The 25,834-nt window shown below is 40.8% G+C and overlaps 1 protein-coding gene across 2 annotated transcripts; it reads right to left on the bottom strand.

The window, feature by feature from the left end:
• Nucleotides 1–107: 107 nt before the first annotated feature.
• On the bottom strand, nucleotides 108–24,199 carry LOC133462537 (protein FAM163A-like). Of its 2 annotated transcripts, XM_061743823.1 has the most exons (6): nucleotides 23,932–24,199; nucleotides 23,286–23,339; nucleotides 8,505–8,608; nucleotides 8,230–8,359; nucleotides 4,935–5,049; nucleotides 108–1,814 (listed from the first exon to the last, which is right to left on the bottom strand). In XM_061743823.1, the coding sequence occupies exons 5-6, from the start codon at nucleotides 5,025–5,027 to the stop codon at nucleotides 1,428–1,430; spliced, it is 480 nt and encodes a 159-aa protein (XP_061599807.1). In that variant the 5' UTR covers nucleotides 5,028–5,049; nucleotides 8,230–8,359; nucleotides 8,505–8,608; nucleotides 23,286–23,339; nucleotides 23,932–24,199; the 3' UTR covers nucleotides 108–1,427. The 2 variants fall into 2 exon arrangements, with proteins under 2 accessions (XP_061599807.1, XP_061599806.1); XM_061743822.1 differs by lacking the exon at nucleotides 8,230–8,359.
• Between the last annotated feature and the right edge of the window lie 1,635 nt (nucleotides 24,200–25,834).

A 25,834-nucleotide genomic window follows, 5' to 3' on the forward strand; every position in this document is an offset into this window, starting at 1 on the left:
AGATGGATGAGAAGATAAAATAAGTAAACTACATCTAAAACCCTGACGTCCCTCACAAAAACTACAGCACTCCGTAGAAATCTATAAATGCAGGGATACGCCAAGTCATATCACTGCGTCCAGTTCATGAAGAGGGCTTCAAAATCGGTGAAACGTGATCCCAGTAAAGTAAATTGATCCTCTCTTTTCATACATCTGAATCCCTAAACAAGAAAAAGTGAGACACATCAACTCGTACATAAGACACGGCAGGAGAGAAGTCTCTTTTCAAGCTGACTGAAACTGCTAAGTGGCCTAAACTTCCTTTCCCCCCTCGTGCTTTACACACAGACAAAGCTAGTTTCTATAGCTGACAAACCACTATTGCTGATAGAAAAACAGTTAGCCCTCATGTACTGGAAGTCAGACGGTGACATGGGGGAGGAGGACGGGGGGTTTACACCGGAGTGGTAGCGAGGAAAGTACAACAGAAACCAAACACGCCGTGCAGTGCATCTTGCTCACTGAAACACGACATGTATGAGAATCTAGCACGTGTCTCCACTTGCCCTCCTGGGTATCAGCTCGCAGCTGTAGAAGAGTCTGATACTGGATGACGTGGGAGTTACAGGTGAGAAAAGAAAAAAAGTGAAGATCCCTTACCTCCTCATCTAAGGTGACTGGAAAAGGCTTAAGATGTACTGAGCTCTGTTTTCATACAACACTCATGCTGAAACCACTAACAGCTAATAAGTCATAAAGACATGACTTGGGTCAGGGCGGCCAGTTTCCAGTAGTTTGCTGTATGTTTTGCCAGAGATCGAGCTAAACTTGAGTTTTATCGTGCCTCATGAATGTATTTTTACTGAGATATATCATAAGTCCTAAGCCTTTACCTCTATTAGAAGCTTTCCCGATCTACTTTACTCATTTATGATTTATTAATGTTTCCAAATACTTCACCACAAAGTTTCCTGAAAGACTTCTTTCGGTGATAATCACGAGGAAACAGACTCAATCTGACTTCTAAAAAAAAGTTGATACATATTTTCTTTCACGGACTTTTCCATGAAAAAAGTCCCTGTAAATTATTCTTTTTTTCTTTCTTTCTGACAAGTTATTCAAGGAAGTCGTGCGACTGCTAAACCGCATGTAGTGGGCTGGTGATTACGTCACACCCGCGTGACACATTAACTAAAGCCGTGGGAGTTTGTGGGCCGTTTCCCTGCAGATCGAACACGGACCAGGCTGCAGCTGCAGCTCCATCCATCCATGTGTGAATGAGTGGGGGGAACTGAGGGCGACTAAAGGCAGCATGTGCAGTAACGGCTGTGTGATTGTGCTGTATCTTAATAGATCCCCTGAATTTGGTCATGAGTATGTGCTGGATTTATTAGAAATGTTCGTATGTGTGTGTGTGTGAGAGAGAGTTTGTGGTGAAGAGAAAGTCAGACCTCGGTGCTGTAGGGGCGCGGCGGCGGAGGAGGAGGGAACACGTCTGAGGGGTTGTAGTAGCTCAGAGGGGAGGAAGCCTGCGGGTGGACGGACAGGGGAAGAGACGCCGATGGGTTCTCGTAGTAGGTATGGAAGCCCAGGCGCTCCCCTCCGTTACGCATGCCGTCTGCGAGTCCAGAGCGGACGGGGTACGGCGAGCAGGTGGGGCAGTGGTTGTGGTGAGAAGCGGACGTGTCCAGCTGGTCCAGAGAGACCGGCGTGATGGCCGTGCCGTCCATGGCCAGGGCGTTGCAGGCGTTGCACGGGGAGTGAGAGAGCGGGTCGGCCCCTGCCACGGAGCCCACGTCCGCCTCAGAGTCATTCTTCTTACAGCAGTAATACTGCGGGACGTTGACAGCAGGAGACGGCCGGGGAGAGACGGAGGAAATGTGAGCAAGATGCTTATCACGTGAAAAAACATACTGTATTATGAACATCAATAAAAGTGGAGGAGATTGATCCCTGTTCTCGCCTAGAGGCTCATGTGACGACTGATTCTTCCATCTTTTCAGGTGAGCAAGTCGTCCTCATGTTCATCCGTATTTATAATCTGGCCTTCCTTTGTATGAGATTTAATTGAGTTAGGTGTTATATAAATCAACATATTTTCTTGTTCTGCATTTAATTTCAATTCTTAGTATTTTATTTTGCTGAAGTTTTGTGATGTTTCCGGTTATTTTCACTATTTTTAAATTTTCTTCTATTGAAATACGTTTTTTTGTTTTTGTATTTGCCTCATTTAGTATGCACTGATTTATCTTTAGTTGTACTTGGATTTATCTTTAATCTATCTGTTTTTGGTTGTTATTTGTCATTTGTTTTTTTCATTTTCGTTTTTTTCATTTAGGAAAATTCATTTTCTTTTTTCATTGTTTTCTGCTTATTATTATCTTTAGTTTTTATTTGTTTTTGTTTTTTTGTCTTGTTTTTCTTTTTAGTTGTTGTTCTTTGTACTTGTTATCTACTTTGTTTTATTCTGTTTAACTAACATTGTATATTGTACTGTAAAAGTTTTATAGAAATGTATATTTGTACTGTTGCACCCAAGGAAGAATAGTGGCTGCTGAGGCAGCAACTAATGGGGATCTGAAATAAATAAATTAAATAAAATAAATAAATAAGATACAGCATTAAAAAGGACTTGCTTCAACCTCTCACTCAAGTTTCATATTAAAACCCCTTTTTACCTGAAGGCATATGCACCTGTAATTTATTTAAATGATTCAATACATTAAATGTCAAACATTAAGCACAAGTAGACTTCTCTGTAAACGTATCTGTACACATGATATCACCCAAGAAGAAAGTACTTTCATTTCATGGACGTTTGCATGACAGAAGGAAGGTTTTAGAAGAAGAAAAGAAGCTCTAGTACTGTTTCAGAGGCACACCTGGTGATCTGACTGCTGTCACCTTCAAGTGTGATTTTTTTCTGTTACATGATGTTAACTTCAAACAGCCACTGTTTGGCTTAAGGCTTTTCTCCCACTAGGGGAGTTTTTACCATTGTTTGTAATAATTGCTCGGGGTTCATGTTCTGGGTCTCTGGAAAGTGTCTAGAGACAACTTTTGTTGTATTAGATGTAGGGTTGCAAAATTCCGGGAATTTTCAAAGTTGGAAACTTTCCATGGGAATTAACTGGAATATATGGGAATTAACGGGAATATATGGGAATTAACGGGAATAAATAAGAAATTTACAGAATTGAAGGTTGGCCCTTAACAGGGAACTTAAATATAGTTGGGGGAAATATATTGTAGCATAGTCTTGGCTAAAACAACCAGATTTAATGCAAGTACACTCCTCAATCACATGCACACAGCACATTGCTTACTGCAGGGCTATTGAGGCCACGCCCCCTACAGGCACTGTGCATTCCTCCATCACATGCACAGGTGATTTCTTGAAGCCTGGAGGCCACACATTTGAGCTCAAAGCACAAGACTATTGAAGCCACACATTTGAGCCCACGGACTATATAAAGTCAAGTAAGTTTTGATATTATTATGGGGTAAATATATTTGATCTATAATGGTATTAATGTTTAACTTGCATTACTTTTTGATTGGGTGGGGGAGTGGGGTGAGTTAGTATTTACTCAACATTCATGTTTTTGTTGTTCATTAAAATAATTGTTCATACAAGAATAAAAACTAAAGTTCTACTCGAATAAATCTGTTGAAATGTCATGTTTTTGTATTATCTTGCATGGATATCTGCTTATGACAAAATAAATACCGTATTTTCTGGACTATAAGCCGCACCTGTATATAAGCCGCATCCGCTCTATTTTTTTAAAAAACAATAAAAAAAGATATACAAGCCGCACCTGTATATAAGCCGCATCCGCTCTATTTAAAGAAAAAGATATGCAAGTCGCAGATATTTATGTTGTTAGATTAGATATTTACTACATCTACAGAAGGATTTTGAACTGTAAATGATGGACATGTTTGTACCTAAATAGATCCTTTCCTAACAGTGTCTTTTAACACGGCAGCAACTTTGCTGATTAAAACGTGACAGAACCAAGAGAAAATAACTGGTATTTATTTATCTATTTATCTGTTTGAAATCTGCTTCTACTTCTATCTGCTAAAGAAGAAGTAGCGTATTCTTCTTTCCATTTATTTTGTCTTAGTTTTTATTCTAATTCCGGTTAGCACTCCCCCTAGCGGTGGAAGAAAAATCCACAGAATAGCCGCACCTTTGTATAAGCCGCACGGTTCAAAACCTATGAAAAAAGTAGCGGCTTATAGTCCAGAAAATACGGTATTTACATTTATGTTTGGATATGATACAGTTTGTTTAAATTACCCCCAATTTCCAGTTAATTCCCATAAATTCCCATAAATTCCCAATAATTCCCATACATTTCCATAATTCCCATGGAAAGTTTCCAATTTGGAATATTTCCAAAATTCCCCAGCTTAACTTCCCTTGGAAAGTTTCCGGAAATTTACCGGAAATTTTCCACCCCTTTGCAACCCTAATTAGATGCTATACAAATAAAATTGAATTGAATTGAGTTAACTACAGGTAAAAACATGCTGAGCTCAATGTAATCTTTAGGGAAAAAACCATGAAAATTTGTTGTTGACGCAGAAATCTCCAAAGCTGTCGGCCCTAGTGTTTGGTTTTTGCAGCCAAAGAAATACCTCTGATTATGGGACCAAATCTCAATATCACTATATCAATATCAGTCTTTGCAGAGAAATTCTTGTAGATGATGTGATTTTGTTTTTAAAATGTTTCAGGTTTTTGTATTTTTGCCCATGGAAACAACCAGTCCTTGGGTAGTTTTGACTGTTGCGCCTGAATCAAAGTTATGAGACTGACTTCCTCTACTTCAAAATAAAAAAACAACAGTTTGAAATATTTTGAAAAGTTGAAAAAAACAACAACAAAAAAACCCTCCTTATTTTGATGATTCAGAAAAATGCACACATGCACACGATACCTGGAGTCTACAGTAACAGAGGACTGCTACGATGCACAGCAGTATCACACCGGCAAGAATTCCTCCGGTTATAACGACAGTTCCCGCTGACATTCGACCAGCTCTCCATCAAACGCTTCAGAGGCGCAGCGGACAGGAAGGCGCAAGGAGCAATGGAGGCCATCAGAAGTTTATATGTGAAGAAGAAGGTAGAAGAAAAGTGACACTGGGATATCAGAAGTTTGCTGCAGAGCATCCATCAGCTTTTTACTTTTACTCCAAAATAAAACCTGAACATCACTGTAAAGTCATGAAGTAACTGACAGGTTATGAAATATTGTTATCAAACGGACAGGCTTTGTCAGTCACCCTCATAATCATGTGAAATGCCTGTGTGATTTAATAGGACACAAAAAAAACAACTTTCAGTTGGAATACCACAACTAATGAGATACTTCTGAATATTACTTTCTCATACTATCTTGGTTGGATGCACCATCAGCCATGCGGCACCTTTTGTAATCCTGCCTTAATCACATCTGATCCGGACCAAATCAAGTTTTCCCTTAATGGCAATTGTATTTCTGAGATAATTTGTGTTTTAATACCCTAGTGAAAATAGAGTTTAGTCAGTGTGTGGTTTTTGGCTTCTAATCACGCTTCAGAGCCTCCTAAAGCTGCTAGCAAAGCAGTGTTATAGTTATGTCTATCCATCCATCCATTGAACTCCACCTGTCCTGATTCAGGTTGCAGCTTAAGCAGACCTCCCTCTGCCCGGCCGCCTCCTGCAACTCTTCTGGGGGGAATACTAAGGCATTCCCAGGCCAGCCAAGACATACACTCTCTGCAGCATGCCACAGGTCTGCCCCAGGGCGACCTCCCCCAGGAGGTGTCCGGGGGCATCCTCACCAGATGCACAAACCACCGGAGCAGCCACTGCTCCGAGTTCCTCCCTGAACGTCTCACCTCCTCTTTAAGGAAGAATCCACCAACACAATATACAAAACTAATTTCAGCCACTTGCATCTACCATCTTCTTCTTCAGTCACCACTCACAGTCTATAATGAAAGGTTAGGGTAGGAACGTAGAACAGCTGGTAAATAGAGTCCGGCCTTTTGGCTCAGCTCCCTCATCATCTCAACAGACCGGTAAAAGGTGTGTATCACTGGAGATGATGCTGATCTGCCTGTTGAGCTCCCAAACGAGACTCTGATGCCACGTTTACACATAGCCGGGTATTTACAAAAACGGATATATCCCCATCTACGTTTTGAAAAATACCATAATTTACACGAACCCGCATCAATACGCTGTTAAGGTGCTATGAGCAGCCAAACCTACAGGGGGCAGTGTAACGAGAAGCATAAAGTCATGCTAGCCAATCAGAATCCTGGAAAAAAACATCCACAAATGACACGAGTAACTTCCAGTTACTTCCAAGATGGAATGAGAGTCTTTCGTTTGGAGTGACAGAGAAGTGGAGTTACTTTTAAGTGTGACTTTAGAATATAAAACAAGTAAAATATTGACGGTGGCCAAACAAATTGTAAACACAGGTCGCACACATGACGCTGTACTGCAAAAACTCAAAATCTTACCAGGAATATTTGTCTTATTTCTAGTTAAAATGTCTAATTTTTAGTCAAAAAAATCTCATTACACTTAAAACAAGAGTCATCACCAGATAAATAACTTGTTATTTGACAATTTTCACCTGTTTCAAGTACATTTTTACTTTTTTCCAGTGATGAGTCTTGTTTTAAGTGTAATGAGATTTTTTTGACTAAAAATGAAACATTTTAACTAGAAATACATTTTTGCAGTGTGTTGACGTTTCTGTAGCATAATGTGTTTTGAAGCCTAAATGTCCGTTTCCCTCCGTTTACAAGCAAACGTGATGACGGAGTTTTTGCAAATCTCTACTTTGGCCGGAGTTTTCAGAAATGATCGTTTTTGGTGACTTTGAGCTTCGTTTTCGTGTAAACGAACGGCCAAAACGCATGAAAACGACACCGTTTTTGCTACGTGTAAGCGGGACCTGAGACACAAACTCTTTAGGCAAGACCTCACTGCCAACCTGAAGAAGGCATTCCACCCTTTTACCTGCTGAGAACAATGGTGGACATGGTCATATGTCTTCCCCCAAGTCCACAACACACATGTGAACTGGTTGAAGTAACTCTGACAACCTCTCCAGCAGCCTAGCAAGGGTATAGAGCTTCTCCAGTGTTTCACAACTTGGGAAGAACCCACGTTGTTACTCCGAAATCTCAGGTTCAACCATCAATCGGACCCTCTTCTCCAGCACCCCTACATAGACCTAACTCCAATAAGTGGGCCATTGATAGACCTGTTCAGATTTAGACGTCATGGTGACCCGGTCAACTGAATCACGTGTTGAGCAACGTCAGGGACCGTTTCCCCTGAGGAATCGGGCTGAAAAACACTGATCTAGCCAGTAGAAGCTCAGACTGCTCCTCCCCAGAGAAGTCATAGTCCATGTACCGAAGAGGGAGTTCTGGTGAGATGGCGAGTCAAGGAGGAGTCATTGTGAATTGACTGACACACGGCACAATACAGATTATATACAGATGTGAAAACATCTGACTAGGTTTTAAGGAGACTGTAAGGATGTTGTCATGGATAGACAAAGGAGAATTTCTGGACAAAGTGTATATTTGAGTTAATTTTCATTATTAGGACATGTCAGACACACAATTAGTGGCCTTAAATTACCACATTAATGTGTCTGTTCTTCCAGGGATGTTGCTGCGGTCCTCTGGGTGCTACATGCATGGGCTGTTGTAAAAACCCTAGCAACTAAGAACATCACAATTAGGGTAGCTGGCTCATTAGCAGAAGCAAGGACATTAAAATAGCCCACTGCAAGGTCAGACAAGCTGCAAGGAAAGACATTAGCAAAATTGATCTGACAGTAATTTAGACAAGTAAAGGAACAAAAGCTGAGACTGCAGTGAAACCATTTCAAGCCGCTGAGGAGCAGTGGGTGAGGAAAATATCCTTTTGATGTGGACTTAGAGCTTTCACATTTCACAGATATTATTTTTCGTGCACATAAAGCTTGATAAAACACTTCCAGTGTTCCCATTGTTTCTGTCATTAAATAAACCTGATGTCTTCCTGATCACCACCAGAGGGAGATGCTTGTCACAAACTCAAGCAGTGGTTGCAAATCAATGTCTGACAATTCTTCATGTTTGAATTTTTAAATCTTATGAGTTTTATGGTCTCAATTAATATTTCCACATCTTCTTTAATATTTCATAGTACTCATTCTGCAAAGTATGATCCCACCTGGAGAAAAGCAGATAATGCAGGGTCTGTCTTTGGGCAGAGCTACATTTTGATTGACATGCTCGTCCACAGCTACCACGCCTTTCAGTCAGATGCATTGTTCAGTCGTAACCTCTCTCTGGTTAAAGAACTACCAAGAAAATCTGCGTTGCTATGCCCATGTTTCATAAACAGTCTGAAAATGACATAACATCAGGAAATAGCACAAAGAGTTAGACATTTAGAAATGTTTTCATAGAGAGGTTGAGTTTTTGATAGAAGGAATGGACACTTACATTAGAAGATAGCTGGGGATGCAGAGATGGAAGGATGTGAAAAGGAGGGAAACCTTGACAGGCCAGTGGAGTATTACCCTCAAAGCCATTTCTCACTGGAAGTCCTGCAGGGAGGAAGTGGTGAGCATCAGAAACACACTCAATAAACACTGCAATTATTATGAAATCAACCTGTATGTTTCCATCAAGCAGTTGTTTAACTTATCTGTATTATTTAAGCATAGGCTTATTTTGACCAGAAAAGAAAGATTTTCTGTTTACATTCAGATATACCTTTTTATTTTGCAGAAGAACTCATTACCTGAATACTTGGATTATTCAAAGGCTAATGGAAATTCATTAAAATAAACATACCTTTTAAATAATTACACTTCCTTAAGAATGATCAAAACCAGTAACTGTCCCCATCACAGCATTTCAAACGGGTCAAGTTTTGGACTCCTTTGGTTCTTTTCGTTTCAAGTTATTCACTTGTAGATTCACTGGTGTGTTTGGAGTTTTTGTCCTGATGCATGACCCAGTTTAACCCAAGCTTTTAGAGTTTAGCAGCTCTAAATTCAGCCCCCACCAACACTTCTCCACCGCTGTGCTTGACACTTGGTACGAGGCATTACGCTGATGTGTTGTGTCGGCTATCTACCAAACATTATGGTCAAGCATCTGGTGTTTTTCAGCTGTACGAACTTGAAAGTTAGCATTCTAACCATGATGTGTGTATTCATAGGTCTTTTTCACTTTTGTTATGAGCATTTCACAGTGTGACCTTTGGATGAACTTTCTATTATGTCCACTCTGGAGAACACAGCTGTCCTGATTGTTTTTCATTTAGAAATAATCTTTCAAAGTGTTGAATGAAGGACTATAAAATGGTTTAAAAGTATCTAAATAACCTTTCCCAGTTAAATAGGCACCAATAATTGCTTCTCTGAGGTCATTGCAACTGCATGATCCAGACTAGTAAACTGACAAAGCTTCTGCTTCTTTAAAAAGGGGCTCACACTTCCCGTTAATCACTTAATCATGTGCATTTAATTAGCACCATTTCTCTTTCACACTCCTCTATATAGACGCTTTCATTTCTCTTCAGCGACACTCACAAAAAAGTATGGAATAAGCACCACATCACAACCCAGAACACCCACACAAGTGAATTGAGTTCAGGAGCCTGAGAAACACACGCTGCTGCGATGGCACTCCAGAGTGAAATACATGGGTGGGTTCAGCCAGAATGAATCATTTTCAGCTCTGATAGTAATTAGAACACTAGGAACCGGTTTTATTTTATCTACTGTTCAGGGGAACAACATTTATTGTGGCACAAAAGAACTTTGCAATTTGGGGCTCGGAGGACATCCCCCCTCATGGCCACGGCCATATTTACGAAGCCGTGAGATTTACTCATTTGTTCTCTTTTTTATTTTCTTCTCCATTATTACTTTCTTGAGGCTCTGCCATGATGTCCACTGTAGCTCTGAGAGTCGGCGCCATCGTTATTGTTGTGTAACATAAAAGCCATAAAGTGATACGCAGTTATCACTAGGGACAACCGGGATGGCAGTCCAGGGCAACAGGAGCGAGCTCGATGAAGCTCCCTGAAAATAATCCAATATTCCTTTAAATGAAATCAAAACTAATATTTTGACATGAAAAATAACCCCTCCATGGTGAGGCTTCAGTTACGCTACTACATCTGATAAAAAAAAAAAAAGTTCTTTCTCGGTGACGGTAGCATTAATGCCTCTCTTTTTTATGGTTTTAAGGTTTCTGAAACAGAAAATTGTAGTTAAAGGGGACCTATTATGGCATCTAATACCTATTTTAAACAGGCCTTGAATGTCTTTAAAACAAGCTTTTGATTGTTTTTGCTAAATAAATTAGAAATTCAGCCTCTGAGCCATGTCTTTATCATCCCAGTCTCTAACCTCATTATCTATGAGGAAAACAGAACGAACGCAACGAAAAAAAATGGCGGAATCTCCGGCTGGCGGAGTTGTTGTTGTTCTTCCGGCCAGACTTAGTTGTGGGCGTGGTTTCACGCATCGGAGGCCAAACTCTGTAAATCGCGCCCGTCGTTACGTAACGACGGGAGCAGAATCTGAACGGCTCGTAGAAGCCACATCACACTGGACGGCTCATCCGGGCGGCTGTACAGACACTGCAGAATTTGGTTGCTTTCCTCCTTCTCTGAGTTGGCAGACTGAGGGGAGACCACTTTATATATGTTAAAGCAAGAGAAAACGTGTTTTTCATAATAGGTCCCCTTTAAATAAAGCAGATGTAATGACTCTTAATGCTCTCACACACCATCCATTGACATTAGTAGCACATCCTAGTTTGGGTTACGAGTCAGTAAAGGATATTTCCTGTCTCCAGTGCCTTTCAGGTGTCAAACACAAGGTCGATGAGGTGAATCACTGTCAAACAGTAGAAATACTTTTTTTATTTCAACATTTAAGCAGCCCGAATCAAATATCAGACTATTTTACACAACATCCACCATCACAAAAAGAAATGCACGCGAGTGTGTGAGCATACGAGCATCCCTCTCTGATAGTTCACTCTCTGCAGCTTCTTCCATTGCGTCATTGTACTAAATTATATACAACAGCACCACGATAATGTCGTTAAAAGCGAAGTGAGGTCTTTCTAACTCTCCATTTCTCCATCTCTACCCTCTCCATCTTACTTCTCCTCACTCCTCCTTATTCTTCCATTCTCTCTTCGTCCCTCATTAATTTTTTTCAACAGTATACTCCCTTTGCACCACACTGTATCACTTGTTTCTGGTCCATCAGTTCAAGTCTGAGATGTGTGTAAAGGCACAATTATGCAAAACCGATGTCCTTGCCTGATGCATATTAACACAGACAGAGGAATGGAACCTTTTTAAAAACAAAAATAAGTGATTTTGACTTACATGGAACAGAATTATGCGAGAAATGGGGTGCTGAGGTAATGCCTCAGGTTAGAGAATTTCCAACAGGCTGGAGAGACGCAGACAATACATGACAGAGGAAGGAGGACTCATCTCAAACGCTGTCGGAGTATCTTAACCAACACAGTTCACGTACGACTCAAAATGGGCTCAGAGCTGACTGACTCAACTGAAAAACATGCGAACGAACACAAACAGACGACACACAGACATGCAGAGCAAAGCCCGTGTATTTAACCATCATCTGCCACCAGCTGATGAACTTGGCAAGCGACTGATACGAGTAGACAGGCTTCTCAATTGTACAACACAAAACCTTTAAGTCATTAAGTGTACCACTCCCAGGAGAGCTGCCGGCAAGTTGTACAATGTTTCTGTCAAGTGAGGTTTGCTCACACTGACGGATCTGTACAGCCACCTCGCAAGAGAGGAACAGAGGACCATATTTACCTCTGGGATTTGTAGGGATTTCTAGAACTGTCAACACATAATGTGGAGGGGTGTCCGTGTGCATGAGGGAGAGAATGACAAACACAGCCATGTGTACAGAAGACTTACTGTATGTGACAATAAGTCAATGGGGGCTGGAACCTACCAGTCATTTTCAAAGATAAATAAAATACACTGTAGTCCCTCTCCCTGCACCGAGTCTTTGTGCTAAAATATTGCAGTGAGCAGGCGGGAAAGGCTTAAAGGCAGGGTAAGGGATATCTGGGTGATGTCACATCTGTTGATAACTGGAGCAAAACGTACACAAAGATGAAGCGGTAGCTGGTCTTCCTTCCTCCCTCCAACAGCCTTCAGGAAAACTCACCACATCATGAACTTTGCCCAGGTTTTCCTTCCTCCACCACTTCATGTGCACAAGCATGACCCACCCCCCCCGTCTACGATTGGCTGGGATGAATTTTGTTATGAATTGGAGGGAAAGCATCCCTCACTCTATTTGTCTCCAGTTTACAGAGACAGGGCCACGTATGAAGGCCGGTGTGTTGAGTTAGAAATCGCACCCTTTAGGTCCTTGCAGAGGCAGGACCAACGGAGCTTGTGACTGAAGATACTCAACTGTTTATTCATCAGCATTTTGTGGAGAAGGTGTGCAGTGCTGTCCATGATGCTTAGCAGCTTATTCAACAGCCTTCTTATTACAAAGATCTCTACGGCTGCAGTGCAGTTGTCAGCACCTCTGTTTGTTTCAGTAATGGCCCTTTTGGACTAGTCCTTACTCGGCCCGACTCGGCTCGTCACGCCTCTACCTGCCTCTACCCGTTTTGTCCCTGTTTGTTTTTCCACAGCCAGGGGAGAAGTGGGCAGGTTGGGGTGAAGCTGCTATGACGTACTCGATTGAGCAACCGCTTTGTTCATGTCGGCGCTGATCAGAAATCAGCTGGAGCCGCGAGCGGCTGAGAGTAAAACAGCCTGTCTACATCCCTTTTTTAATTCTCTCCTCAGCCACCAGGTTTATGAACATCTGCACCTCAGAGTTGGATCACCAAACAGACGTTTGCGCTGTATAATAAAATCGCAGCGAGTCGCCTCGCGCTGACTCCCGCTTCCTGATTCAAACGTTTGACGGCCCCGCCCCCGACCAATCAGGGGCCTGTAGTTTGATGACGGCCCCGCCCCCTGACCAATTGGTGGCGAGGAAGGTGGTGACGTCAGAAATAGTCCCGGCTCAGCCCGGATAGAACCTCGCTGGAATGGTTACAGAAATAGTATCGGCTTGGAGCGGCTCTACCCATCTCAGCCCCTAGTGCAAAGCGCAAAATGGGGCCGTGGCGGGTAGAACCGAGGTGAAGCGGGACTAGTGGAAAAGGGCAATAACTGGCTCTGATCCTGCTGCGTGATGACGACAAAGAGAAGAGAATAGGCCTCTCCTGCCAAGTCTGAACGTAGATTTGAAAGATCTTGTCAAACCTAAGCTTACACAAACACAAACTCAGCTCTTGCACACAGTGTTAAATTAACTTTGACTCTGAACAAAAACAAAAATGACTGATCTGCTCAAATATGCTCCAGGGCTGATCAAATGAGTCAACGAAATCTGTTACGTTACTTATGAAAATGAATCAACATGAAACTTCAGTGTTGACTTGTTGCATAAAAACCACGTAAATGTCAGAGACAACGTCAGGACCTTCCAGCTCAGCGCCAAACGTTCATTTGTGACAACAACGCACAGGAAGTGCTGAGGGCAGTACAACGACAAGTGCATGTAGCGCCTTAAAGAAGAACATTAGGAGAACGGCGAAAAGGGGAGACAACGCATAAAACCAGAAGGTAAAGTTGAAAAAGAGAAAAGCAAACTGGAGAAACAAGTGAAATACCGACTCTGGTTCAGAGCTGTGACGTTGTAACAGTAGTGCATTCAAATCAATAAATGACACCTTAATCACTGACTGCAGGCCCAATGTTGTCGACAACTAAGTTATTCCTTATTCTGACCAGGATGTGAACGTTTTTAAAGAGTCTGATGTGAAAATGATTTGAAAATAGATTTTTGGTTAAAATAACAAAAAGGTGTGTATGGAGATGCAACATTTTTGCTTTAGTTTTGATTTGCTGAGCATGGTGCTGAATTGATCTCAATTTTTTCTTGAAGACTTGATGCAGTCAAATACAACCAAATGTTTAGAAGTAAATTTCCCAAACAAGAAAATAAAGACCTAAAGAGCTGAAAGTTTGGCTGTAGCGTTCAGAGGATCTGACTGAAGTGTCACCGAAAATCTGTGGGTCCACCACAAAGTAAAAGATTTCTGAAAGTCAATTAGTAGTAATTTCTTAAAACAAAAGCTGCTCAAACCTCACGGCCTTTGCTTTTATAGTCAAATTTGACAAAAAAAAAAAAAAAAGAATATATACTGATGAATATGCTGTCATTGACTTGAAGTCTTTTGAAGGTCTGGTCACGTTTCAGTCAAATATTTTGATTCCTTTTGGGTACCCAAATTTGTGCATTCCAAGTCAATATTTACATAGTTCATGAACTTTGAAACAAAAGAACGTGTACCAAGCATCATTCATAATTTGACAGGGTCAATTTACTGTGTCTAGTGAGCTTTTAATGACTTATATTAAAGTCTAATCACACTGTTGATATATTTGGTGCACAATGTTATTATTGTGAGTTTGACGCTGTTGTGGGATGAGGGTTACTGTCCCTTTAAGAGACCGAGGATTTGGAAAGTTATGAGTGGTTTAATTCTTTTTTGAAGAGGCACACGCATTCGTGCAAGGTCGAATATATGTCATTTTTGAGAAATTACCTTTTCATTTTGCTTCACTGATCAAACACCTACTGGCTGTTATCTCAATGTTTCCATTAGCGCAGTGGATGCATCCATAAACAAATCAAGAACGAAATGACATAAGGGAATGGGGACATCCTTAATAGTCAACTAATCCTTGCAACTCCTAATCTAATATTGTTGTTTATTAACTTTAAGCAAAAAAAACAAACACCAGTCACATTCAAACTTTCTGCAAGTTCAAACTAAATGATTTATTCAGTTTAGCTCATCAGTGTGCGTGTTGTGTATCTTGTTTTATGTGTTTCCTGCAGTCGTTTTTCATCTCATGCTTTTGTTGCTTTATGCGCGCCCTCCAGACATCACCTGTCGCCGCCGTCGTTGTTAAGCCTGTCACACGTGCGGCTGTTTCTCTTCCTTGTTTATACAGCCTCCCTTTCTCATCCGCCAGTTGGTCTTCGTTTAAGCTCTCAAATCTTTTGTCAGCGTATTGTACTTTTTGGGCTCTGCTTTTACCCACTGAGTTGAACTAATCTAGTTAGAATAATCTAGTTGGACTATTCTAGTTTGAGTAATCTAGTTGGACTAATCTAGCCATAAGAAACAAACTGAAAGCTGAGTGACAGATAGATGGAAAATATCCTGTCACAACGTAATTAAAGCCGCTGATGTTCTTTTAAAGCAGCGTTGAGACTTTAGATGATTATACTGAAGCTAAACCGCAAGGTTTAAGGAAAGTTTTCTCTATTAACTGTTAAATCATGTTAATTTGTATACTCTGGTTCAGCCCATCAGCAGAGTGAGTTATCCCTTCTGTTGACATTAATCTGACCAGTTTCTATCCATAACAATAACCAATTAAAACAAATTCGAATGCATTGTTTTGTTTTCCAATCTTCCCTGTCACAGAAATCAGACTACATTTTATAAAAGTGCGTTAAACCTTTGACACTGTGGTTGGGGGCTAATGGGCGAAAACTAAAATTATGATACAAAGAAATAAAAGTCTCTGAACTATGAAAATTATTTTGTAACCTGGGTCTTTAGAAATGTTAGATATAATAAGGTCCAGAAGTAAAATGACAGTTTTATGATTTTGTCTCTACATACAACTGGATCTGGGAAATAGAAAATGCAATTAAGATGTGGTCAAAGCGTAGACTTTAAACTTTAATTTAAGATGTTTCCCAAAAATGTGGCATTTACCATTTAACAATTACAGCAATTTTATGTTTACTTCTTTAGTGGGTCACAGGGTCAAACGTATTTGGAGAAATGACTGAAAATAAATAACTTGGGCAGGTTGGCCCATTCCCTCATTACTGCAACACAGCTGAAGCAGGAATCATAAACTGGGTTGGCATTTAGCAACTTTTTAACTTGACACAAAGTCCATTAGGCTGGGGAAAAAAAGATAAACCTGTCATGGAGATGACAAAAACCTTGTGGTGTGGCTGAATCAACAGTTTGGTAAAATCTTAAAGTGAAAAAGCACAACATCATTTAAAAGGCCTGGAAGACCAGATAGGGCAACTAAAGTAAGTGATTGCAGAGTACTGTCCTCTGCAATCACTATCTACTCTGGAGAAAGTAAATGCATCAAAATCCTCAGTCAAGCGACACTTTCCTGGATGTGAATACACCAGAGTTTACAACAAGGTGACAATCGCTGGTTACGTTTCCCAACAGAAAGACGGATTAGATGTTTTCAGAAATGACAAATGAAACCAAGCTAAACGTGTAAATCGATGACCCTGTCAATGGATTTGAGCCGACAGAGCTGAAGGCAGCAAGGGCAAAAAACAAGCAGTTAAAGTGGCTGCATTTCCAGGGAGGAACCTGCCTGGACGTTCATGAGCTCCAGGCAATCGCTGGCTGCAAAGTATTGTCATCCAAGCTTTAAAAAAATGGTGGTTATATTTAATTGTCCTGAGCTGAACCGCTGAAAATTGAGGTCCTTTACTAAAAGATATCTGTAATTCCTGATTGGTAAATGCATAATTTCTGTGAAAACTCCTAAATTAGAGCCAGAAAGTCACTTTAATCACATCTTCATTCCAGTTCAATTTAATTACTAAAAATCTTTCTTTTCCATCTCTTTTCCTTAACAATTTAATTCTCTCCTTTTTTTTTATTGTGATAATTGACACAGCAGCACGTGAGATGTTTGCACTCTGTCAGCTTTGCACAGACAGACTCAGATTGGTGTGAAGACTAGAGAGACGTGTCGCTCTGTTTTATTTCCAGTTTGTCAAACTGGTGTCAGTCTGATTTTGTGGTCAACGCACACGAGCAACAAAACCCAATTTCACTCTTGCACTGCACTTCCAGCTGCTATTGGAAAAGGTTGTCTTTAATATATACCATTATGTTGTACAACACGCAGATAGATGTATATTACTCTTTTCTGCAGCTCTCTTTCACAGTCAAATTGCACATGAAACAAAAAGAAAAATTGATTGGGCCAAGGATTTTACCTTTGATCCTCTTATTTTGACCTCCGTACTAATGGAAACGCTGTGAGAGGTTTAGCGGTTTCACACTCCCCTTGTAGAACTATATTTGGCAGTTTTGCCATCTCTTCACAAGGTGAAAAGCAGGAGATGAGAGGCAGCATCGAGGTGTCATATTTTAATTCATTTTCTCTGCGAGAAATAAAACTACGTACACAACAACTCACTGGTGTGTGTATGGGAGCACACGCACACACACACCTTTTTAAACAGATCCTCCATTGAACGCCGAAGAGGTGAAAACACAGCCACTCTCAGACGTTTCGTGTGGGACGATGATTTGTGTGTTGAAAGCAGGAGCTGCATCTCCCACATGACGCCAAAGTGAGCCGTGGAAATTAGAGAAGCTTTGAAATGAAGATTTAATTACAAAGCCCAAAGTTTCAAAGTGGAGGTGTACTTTAACTTTTCTGGAAATATGAAATATGATTACTTGAGCTCTTGCTGAGAGTTGGGTAAAAAGAGATAGCAGGGATTTTCAGGGGGAGGAGGCGGGAGGGGTTTGTTGTGTCATAAGATAAACAACGCAAAATATAGCTGGCGGGATTTTTTTTGAAGCATTCACACACAAAGCTCACATCCAGATCCCACTTGTTGTGTTTTAATCTGGAAACATTAATAAAATGTTCAAATCACTGTTTTTTGAAATTACATGATTTAACATTCATTCTTCTTAGATTAACTGTGTCACTCTGTCCTTTTCAATCCGTTGTCACAGTTCTCCTCCTCACAAACTGCCTTTTTAGAGAAGAATAAAAACCTGACAGGGAAACATCGAACGTGTGCTTGTGTTTGTAAACGGGATTGTGGATATTTATTTGTCTCAAGAGCTCTCGAAGTCAAGAGCCACAAAGTCAAGTGTGTTCGGACACATTGATCAGGCAGATTGAACCCTGCATCCGTCTTCTTCGGGTGTCTCTGCCTGATCTGCGGATCATGCTGGAACGCCACCACCTCATCAACAGCAGTTTCCAGTTCATCATTTTGTTCTCAGAAAGCCCAGGTGGCCGCCTTGCATTGTCTCTTTGCACGAAAAACCATGTATAACAATTTTTACATAACAAATCAAGCTGCTATTTCTCCAGAACTTAGAAGCCTTTGTCTAGCTCTGCCTGAAAATAATCAAATCCGCCAGCCAGCACCTTTAAAACTACTCGTAAGCCCCACTTTCTCACTGAGTAACCATGTAGCAAAACTGAACAATAATTAAAAAACCTTTAAGTTTTCACAGTTATGTCTATGGAAGCATTTAAAGTGTAATCTGAAACTGAATGTGAAGCCCAAAGATGATGGATCCATGTGAAGATTCCAACCAGTCTATGTGGACTTTTTTACCAAAATACAACGTGCTATTCGGTTGAATCACGATATCAACATTTACACACGGCCATAAAGAAACAAAAGGAAACTGATGAGCTGGAAAATATAAGATACACAGAATGAGGAAGACTCTCCGCTCTTCATTGCTATTTCTTCACATTGAAGGGGTATTACAATTTAAGATATCATATATTACAACTTTACGCTGTATTTCAAATGCTAGAACTTTCCTTTGGAGGAAGTTAAACTGTAGAAAGTTCTAGTACTTTACTAGAAAACCTTTGGAGGAATCTAATGCTTTTGTGCCGGAGTCTGGACTGTGTTATATCTGAAAGATGATGCTGGAACTGCTTACCTCAGCAAAACCCTGCAGGAAGGTGTGAAACTACTTAATAGTGTGAATGCATGAGAAGCAAGTTCATGTACTTTCTGGTGTAGTTTCCATCTGTGCACTGTAGATCAGCCCACCTCAAAGTCCCCGGTATCAAAAATATCACAGACCTTTGGTTAAAACACAGTTGCAGACAATGGTTGATGAACAGAAATAGCCAGGTGAAGACACAAACCACCACACCAGATAATCTTAACGTTCACAGATCCACTAATCTCTAAAAGTCCTTACACACTTACGAGCTTTAGTGTGTTTAATGCCGACCATACACTAGAGCAGTGGTTCTCAAATGGGGGTACGTGTACCCCTGGGGGTACGTGAAGGCACTCCAGGGGGTATGTGAGATTTTAAAATATACATATATTTAAAAAGTAGCATTCATGCAAAAATCCTTTAAAAATAAATATTTCATAAATAATTGAGGAAAATATAAGTCTAAATTCATAAAATGAATTTTATATTCAGGAGTAGGCTATTCAACTTATTATCCTAAAACCGCAGAGTATCCCCCACACCAGGATGGTTCACCCTAACCTGTCAATCACCTGGCTTCACCTGTCAATCACTTGGACCAACGATGGAGTCGTGGTTGAAGCGTAGCAGCAATATTTTTATGTTTAATTAATCTGTTACTGATGGCACAGTGCTCTGTTTTAGGTCTTTTTTTTACAACCAAAAGTGCTTTGCGCTGGTTAGGGGGTACTTGGCTGAAAAAATATTTCACAGGGGGTACATCACTGAAAAAAGGTTGAGGACCACTGAACTAGACCACACTGCAAAAACATAAGAAAGATTTTAAAAAGACTTGTGTATAACCCTTTCACATCTACAGACTGTTGATCTTGTGGCATCACTATTTACGTGACTACAACCAGATTCCTTTGTGAATGCAAAGACAACAACAGCAATTCTCTCTGGTTGCTGAAATAAACTTGGTCATGTAATTATAAACAGTTTGCACAAGACAAAACTCTTGTGATAAAATAACTTTTGCTGGGTTTTTCCATATGAGTGCAACAATTGTCGGCCTCTCCCTCTCATATCTCTAGATATTTCAAAGATTTGACCAATCCGGCTGGAGAGATTTATCACCTCTTTAATACATGAAGATCAGGTGGAAGATACATGTTTAAAATATTGGACATTGTTGCATTTGGAAGAGCATTTATTAGATGGGTACAACTATGATACTATCACCCCGAGGCTGCTGTCAAACCAATGGGTACATTTCTCCTTATTTTAGGTTGGACAGGGGTACCCGCCAAGGCTCACCACTTGGCCCATTATTTTTTTTTGCTTGCCTGCAGCAATTAGACAGGATAAGACTTTTTGTGGAATTACTGTAACTATGCTGGTTCTGTCCATAAATTGATGTTATACATGGCTGACATTTGCCATTTGTATGCAACCCTTAGGTATCTGTTCCCTCATTGCTAAATATAATTGACTCAATTTCCAAATCCTCAGGTGATAAAGTCAACCGGGCAACATCAGAGGCCCTGCAGTTAACAAAGTTCTGCCCCGCCAGATTGTAAAGGAAATAAAAGTGTGGCTTCTCTGAAAAATATATGGGAAAAAGATTTGGGAGTTGATGACCATGACTGGGAGAAAATATGCGCTAATGGTCGTACATTATCGTGTTCTAAGAGTGAGATTGATGCAGTTCAAAATACCACACCGGTTTTAATGGACACCAAGCAGGTTATTTAATATGGGATTGTTAGACTTAACTCTGTGTACTTGCCAGCAAATCCAGTTATTCTGGATAAGGATAACTACACTGAGCATGCAACATGTTTACGCTATGATTTCTGTCCTGCACTATATGTTCCAGTCACTCCAAGTTACTGCTGAACTGGCCTGATGTGGCAGAGGACTGGACACAGACTATGATGATGACTGGAAGACAGATTCTGCTCAGACACTGGAAATAATCAGGAACATCCCCCCGGTTGGCATGGGTTAGTGGGTAGGGGGGTAGGAGGAGGAATGTTTCTTGGTTTAAGCTAAATGTATAATTGATTGTTTATGAAAATTGTAATTTATAAAATAAAAATAGTAAAAATGCAAGTTTAAAAAAAAAAAAAAAGGTTGCCAGGTTTGGCTGCAAGTCTCAGTGAACGCTGTTTCAGAGTTGCTTTGATTGCTTAGACCGAAATATCTGTCCGCAACCATTCAACAGCTGGTAGGATCGTTGTTGACATAAAACAACTCAAGTTTGCCTTATTCCTTTGTGCGATTTGTTTAGTCAGGTGTCAACAACAGTAACCATCTTCAGTTCTAAACCAGAATAATCAGACAAGCCCCCCGAAGACAAGGAAATCTGGATTTGAACGAAATGGTGAACTCTTGTGTGATCCTCCTGCTGATAAACAACACCAAAACAAAACTGGACCAAAAGCCTAGAATCCACTGAATTTAGGCTAAGAAAGAAGCTTTCTTGTCTCCGAGATTAACACTGAGCCAAATCTGTATGATTTATGCGTGCATAACTGTGTATTATTTTGTTACTGCATCTTCAGAAAGCTTAAGCTGATTAAAATATTAGCTGATGCAAGGAATATAAAGAATCAATAGCACAAAAACTGATTCATGTAGGTGCACAACATCACATAAGACAAGCAGAACACCCGTATATTTCATAGTCCAGGATCTTCTTCCTTTATATACACATCTGATCAGTAAGCAGTGAGGATATTCTCATGTGGGCTAAAGTAACGCATAAATATATATGGGTGTGGTTGCATCTACAGAAGCACAAAGAGATGACAACACCTGCGGAAACCTGCAATGGTGAAAAGGGGATTATAAAAAGGTAGGGTAAGGGATTCTAAAGCAGGACAATTTCTGGTCACATTCTCCTCACCATCCGCTAGCTGCCCATCTCAAAAACAAGCTGTAGAAGCAGGCTGCCCCCACAATAGATGATAAACAATGTTAATCGCCAACAAGAGAAGGGTTTGTGCCCAAACACCTTCATGGAGGGGGTCGAAGGGTCTTACGAAAGTTCATGATGGGGCATGACAAACTTGTACTCTCTGTTTTTTATTTCCAATATCAACAGAGGTGACATCATTCAGAAATCCCTTACTCCACTTTGAAACAGAGCAGCAATTCTGAGTGTACAGTACAAAGCAGCAGCTTTGCGCATTACCGAGATGCATATGTGCCTGCAACATGAAACAGATCTTAAAGTGGGAGGTGTGTGTCTCGTTTTGGCTTCGAGTCTGGAGGAAAAAGCCAGTTTCCACTTTGAGAATGTCAGTTTTTCAGCAGCTGTTAAATGTGAAAGATAAAGAAGAATCGTGAGTAGTAATCGATGATAAACATGAGGGTGTGCATCACTGATGAAATCAACACGTTTTAGTGTTATTGACAGTTTATTGTAAATGAAAAGAGCATATGTATTTGAAGAAAAGTGTTTCAGCTGAAGGCAACATTGAACAAATTATCTTGACAAAAGCTACAATGTTAAACGGATAAATTAATTGCAAATAGCAGATGCAGAGATGAGTTTACAACTGGAGACGGGCAGGACATAGAGCACACAGGGACGTTGGAAGAGCAGAAAAGGGTGGGAGTACCTGAGTGGCTCCCTGATATATCCATTCTTAAATAATGATGTGAATATTTTGTCAAGGTGGCTGGAAATCACAGCAAGTCCTTGCAAAATTTAAATCCCTGGAGCTTCAATTATTCAAGGATTGTTCCTTTAACAATATTTTTCCATCACCGGGCAATTTAGTCGGGTAGTAATATCTGGACTTTTCCGCCTCGTCCAGCTCTGAGAGCACTCATCTCAGCGTGTGAGGAGAGGAAAACATCCACATCTGGGACAGAGGCCCCACTGCCACAGCAGACGAGGACAGAGGCAGCGAAGCTGGGAAAAATGGCAAAGAAAAGCAGCAAGACTCATTTTCAAACATTCTAGATGGAATTTTATATATTTCTTTTCCTTTTTCTTTTTTTGCCCCCATGATGGGCAGCCTGTCTTGTTTCTTTTCACATTTTTTTTTTGAAGGTTACCAATTGTCTTCATCACCTCAGCAAAGCACGGTTTATTTTAGATCTATTGTGCTGAATACTTTAGAAATGAAAGGGTTGAATTCCACACAGACTATAGCAGAAATAAATAAATAATTAAATAAAAAAAGACTGAAACCCAAAGGAGGCTGTGGAGATCAAAGATGCAGATATGAGTGGGGAAGCATACGTGAGCAATTTCCTTCACACGGTTAGGCTCGGAGCAAAAATCCTAGAAGATGCAGAGCAGATCACTTAAAAAACATGTTGGTTCAGAAACGGCTCCCTTTTGACCTGCATCAAACACTGTGTGTGCATGTGAAGGAGACATCACACAGGTACAAATCCTACCTTTGGAAGTCACCATCTGGGGGAGAGCATACTTGGCTGTGCCTCCAAAGCCCCCTGGGAAAGAAAGCAGAATGAATAAAGAGCGATGACATCACTTATAACCATAACGCTAATAGACACCTCGGGCCCCAGCACTGATGTGGTCAGTGCTGCAGCTGCAGGAAATTCATTCATTATTACTTTTCTATCATTTGTCACGCCTCGATTTATTCTGACAATTCTTATTCTTCTCAATGCATTCATTTAAAAAAAAAATAATTTTTTTTAAAGAAGAGCACGACGGCTCATTATCAGTCAAAAATCGTTTTTTCCCCACCTGACATTATATATAAAGAGCTATTGCAAGTTATTTAAAAAGCGAATATAAAGACATTATTGCGAAAGTAAGTAACAGATTAACTAGGTGATAGTTGAACCGTGAAGGCTGATTTATGGTTCCGCGTTACACCGACGCAGAGCTTACGGCGTAGGGTACGCGGCGACGCGCACCCTACATACGCCGTACCCTACGGCGTAGCTCTGCGTCGATTTAACGCGGAACCATAAATCAGGCTTTACGATTCAATTAAGCAGCCGAATCTCCTCCTTTTTAACTAAATTGGACGAATAATTTGCGATTAAATTAGTCGGCGGTGCGACTACTCACCTGTCAGAGTGAAGAAAATGTCAGCAACCTGTTCGGCAGAGGGTTTAGTTGTGGTGTTATTGGAGCGGAGGGTCCCGCATCCTCACACACGCGTCTCCTCCCCGGCGCGCGCCTGTGATCAAAGGCGCGTGGCCGCCCACGTCATGACCCGCCGCGGGCTCTGCCAGGTGTCGGTGAGTCGCGAGGGGGCCGACGGGAAACCTCACGGTGCTTCTCCGGGCTCGTGCTCCGCCGCGGACGCACGGGGTGGGTTGGCGGTGCGACTGCCGCGAGTTTCAGCGCGGCGGGAGTGATTCCTCCGCGGGAGGAGATGGGTGGCGTGTTGGCACCAGCCGCCCGCCAGAGTGGGGAGGCGGGGTATTCAAATACCGCTCGGGGGAGGCTCCACACATCCAGCTGTTATCTGTAACGAGTACTCGAGTTGAGGGGGGATGGCATCCCTCCTGAAATAAAAACGGTCAACATCATCCCCCCTGTAAAACTGCCATCCCCCCTTTTCATCCCTTATGTCATTTCATCAATGAATGTGGTTTTACTGCTATTTCAACATTTAGAGTCATCACCAGAAAAATAACTTATTTGGTCATTTTCACCTGTTTCAAGTACATTTTCACTTGAAATAAATAGAAAAATCTGCCAGTGGGACAAGATTTATCTTCTCGTTACAAGCAAAACAATCTTGTTCCACTGGCAGATTTTTCTACTTATTTTAAGTGAAAATCTACTTGAAACAGGTGAAAATTGTTGCTTTTTCCAGTGATGAGTTTTGTTTTAAGTGTAATAAGATTTTTTTTACTAAAATGAGACATTTTCACTAGAAATAGGACAAATATTCTTATTTTAAGTTTTCGCAGTGATCCATTTTACTTATCCTGTGAAGGACAGAATCATATTGATAAGTTCAGAAAAGTGTTTTTTAATTGTTGTGTTTTGATGTATTTGATGTAAGCCCAGTGGATATTTAAAGCTTACAGAAGGCTGCATTTAACTGCTGCTATGTCATTCCTGCAGTATTTCTGCAGGTGTTTTGGTCAGTGCTATTATTTGTAATCAACGCGAATTATCTGTCCCCATATGATAAAATCCATCATCCCCCCTGATTTTTTTTTTACAACTCGAGTACTGTCTGTAACCATACCTGTCAAGTTTTGGATTTAAAGATAAGGGACATTTTCCAGCCCAACCGAGGTCCTATTACATTTTTTAAGACAGGTTTACAAAGTAGAAACTTTTTGCACACCGGTTATGCAGAAAGGTGCATTGGAGGAGGAAAGCTGCAGCCAATTTTAAAAAGAAAACTCCCGCACACGTTCTTCTCACCAGACTACTGTTTTATTGGGCCAACGTTTCGGTCATCGACCTTTCTCAAGGCATCCATGGGAGTTTTCTTTTTAAAATTGAAGACAGGTTTACAAGAAATCTAAAATAACTACCTGTCAACTACTTACAAACTACAATTATGGGCTCAGAATCTGATAATCGGACCTTTGTTGACACTGAAATGCTGTGGACATTCGTATATATGTAATTCCTATAATAGAGCCTAAATGAAAACACAAAAGGGAATTAAAGCACACTTATTTATTTGAAACATATTCAGTTTATATACACATTGATTGTCTTCAAGTGAAACATTTACATTTGAATTTGTCATTTTCACTCTTGTGGCTCTCTGGTGGACATCGTGTCTTCGCCGTGAGAGACCCTGAAAATGCAGTTACAAATCTTTCAGAAAGCGTAACTGAGCCCCATCCTGCTCCTCTTTAGGAATAAAGTTTGGTTTCCCATTTTTAGAGATATTTACACAAAGTCTTCGCTTTTTTGGTTTTCTGGTTACATCCATCCATCTCTGATCTGTTCCCGTTGTTGCCACTAACCTCGCGAGAGGCCTGTGACGGTTCAG

The sequence above is a fragment of the Cololabis saira genome, chromosome 16, assembly GCF_033807715.1.
Source record: "Cololabis saira isolate AMF1-May2022 chromosome 16, fColSai1.1, whole genome shotgun sequence".
In the NCBI taxonomy this organism is placed as follows: domain Eukaryota; kingdom Metazoa; phylum Chordata; class Actinopteri; order Beloniformes; family Belonidae; genus Cololabis; species Cololabis saira.